This window comes from Cystoisospora suis (assembly GCF_002600585.1).
Source record: "Cystoisospora suis strain Wien I chromosome Unknown contig_2166, whole genome shotgun sequence".
Classification (NCBI taxonomy): domain Eukaryota; phylum Apicomplexa; class Conoidasida; order Eucoccidiorida; family Sarcocystidae; genus Cystoisospora; species Cystoisospora suis.
In genome coordinates, this window is record NW_027154965.1 from 3856 (window position 1) to 4828 (window position 973).

The 973-nt window shown below is 56.5% G+C and overlaps 1 protein-coding gene across 1 annotated transcript; it reads right to left on the reverse strand.

Moving 5' to 3' along the window:
* On the reverse strand, positions 1 to 718 carry CSUI_004607 (uncharacterized protein; the record flags this gene model as incomplete). Its single annotated transcript, XM_068064795.1, has 1 exon — positions 1 to 718. A coding segment is annotated over one exon (381 nt), but the record flags the coding sequence as incomplete, so codon positions are not given.
* Positions 719 to 973: the final 255 nt, after the last annotated feature.

Here is a 973-nt window from a genome sequence, read left to right on the forward strand (position 1 = left end):
ACATTTCCAAGCAGGCCCCTTTCGGTCTGTCATGAGCCCCGTGGTGAGGCAAGATTGTTGAACCGGAGTCACGTTACGCGACCGCCAGGCACACCAGGAACAAGAGGAGTGTGACGAGTTACCCGCCGAGACAAGATAGACCTGACTGGGTCTAACTCTGATCATGAAGAAAGAAAAACCATACAGTCCGTATCCCCTTGGCTCCCTCGCGGCGAATTTCGGCAAAGACACTCGGCGTTCCAGCGATAAAATGGGACGTGTGGCCGGACAACAGGATAGCGGTGGCTGTCTCATGGGGTCGAGGCTTCACAGCTTCCCCGCAGCAGAAGAGTCTCCTTTAGGCGGTCCTTGGCGCAGTTATGCAGAGAAGGCTGCGCTGCCGTCTCGGACTCCGATCGTGCGCGACTCGAGGTCTTAATAGCTTAGCCCGTGCGCAGCGGCCAAGCGCTGGCATGTGGGACGCATTTCTGGTTACAGGGAAGTTGTCTTTCCAGTCCTGCGCACCCCTGTTTCCTCGGTAATCGGCGTGACAGTGCTGGAGCGCGCAGCATGCCAAACAAGCCTTGGAGCAGAGCCTTCGCTTTCCTCGCGTGCACGCGAAAACACTCCCACCACAAAATCGCCAGGGACCAACGGAGGCGGGTGACAGCGAGGCAGCTGCAAGAGATGCTAGAGAGCTGCAGGCCCGTGGTGCCGTTTTACAAAGCGAGGAGGAAACTTTCTGCCCGGCAAAAATCCCAAGCACGAGCCTCCGAGCCAGCATGACGGCTTATAAGAGGGCAACCCGTGAGGGGTTGCCGTAAGGTCCATGGTTGAANNAGGGAAACGCAGGGCAGGCAGCGTAGCTCGACTGTTGTTCCTGTGACAAATCGAGCGGGTGCTGCTCTGTTTGGACGCAGTGAATGAATGGAAAGCTTCTTCCAGCTTTCCTAAGCATAGTAGATCATCACGCGCAATTTGATGCAATACCGTT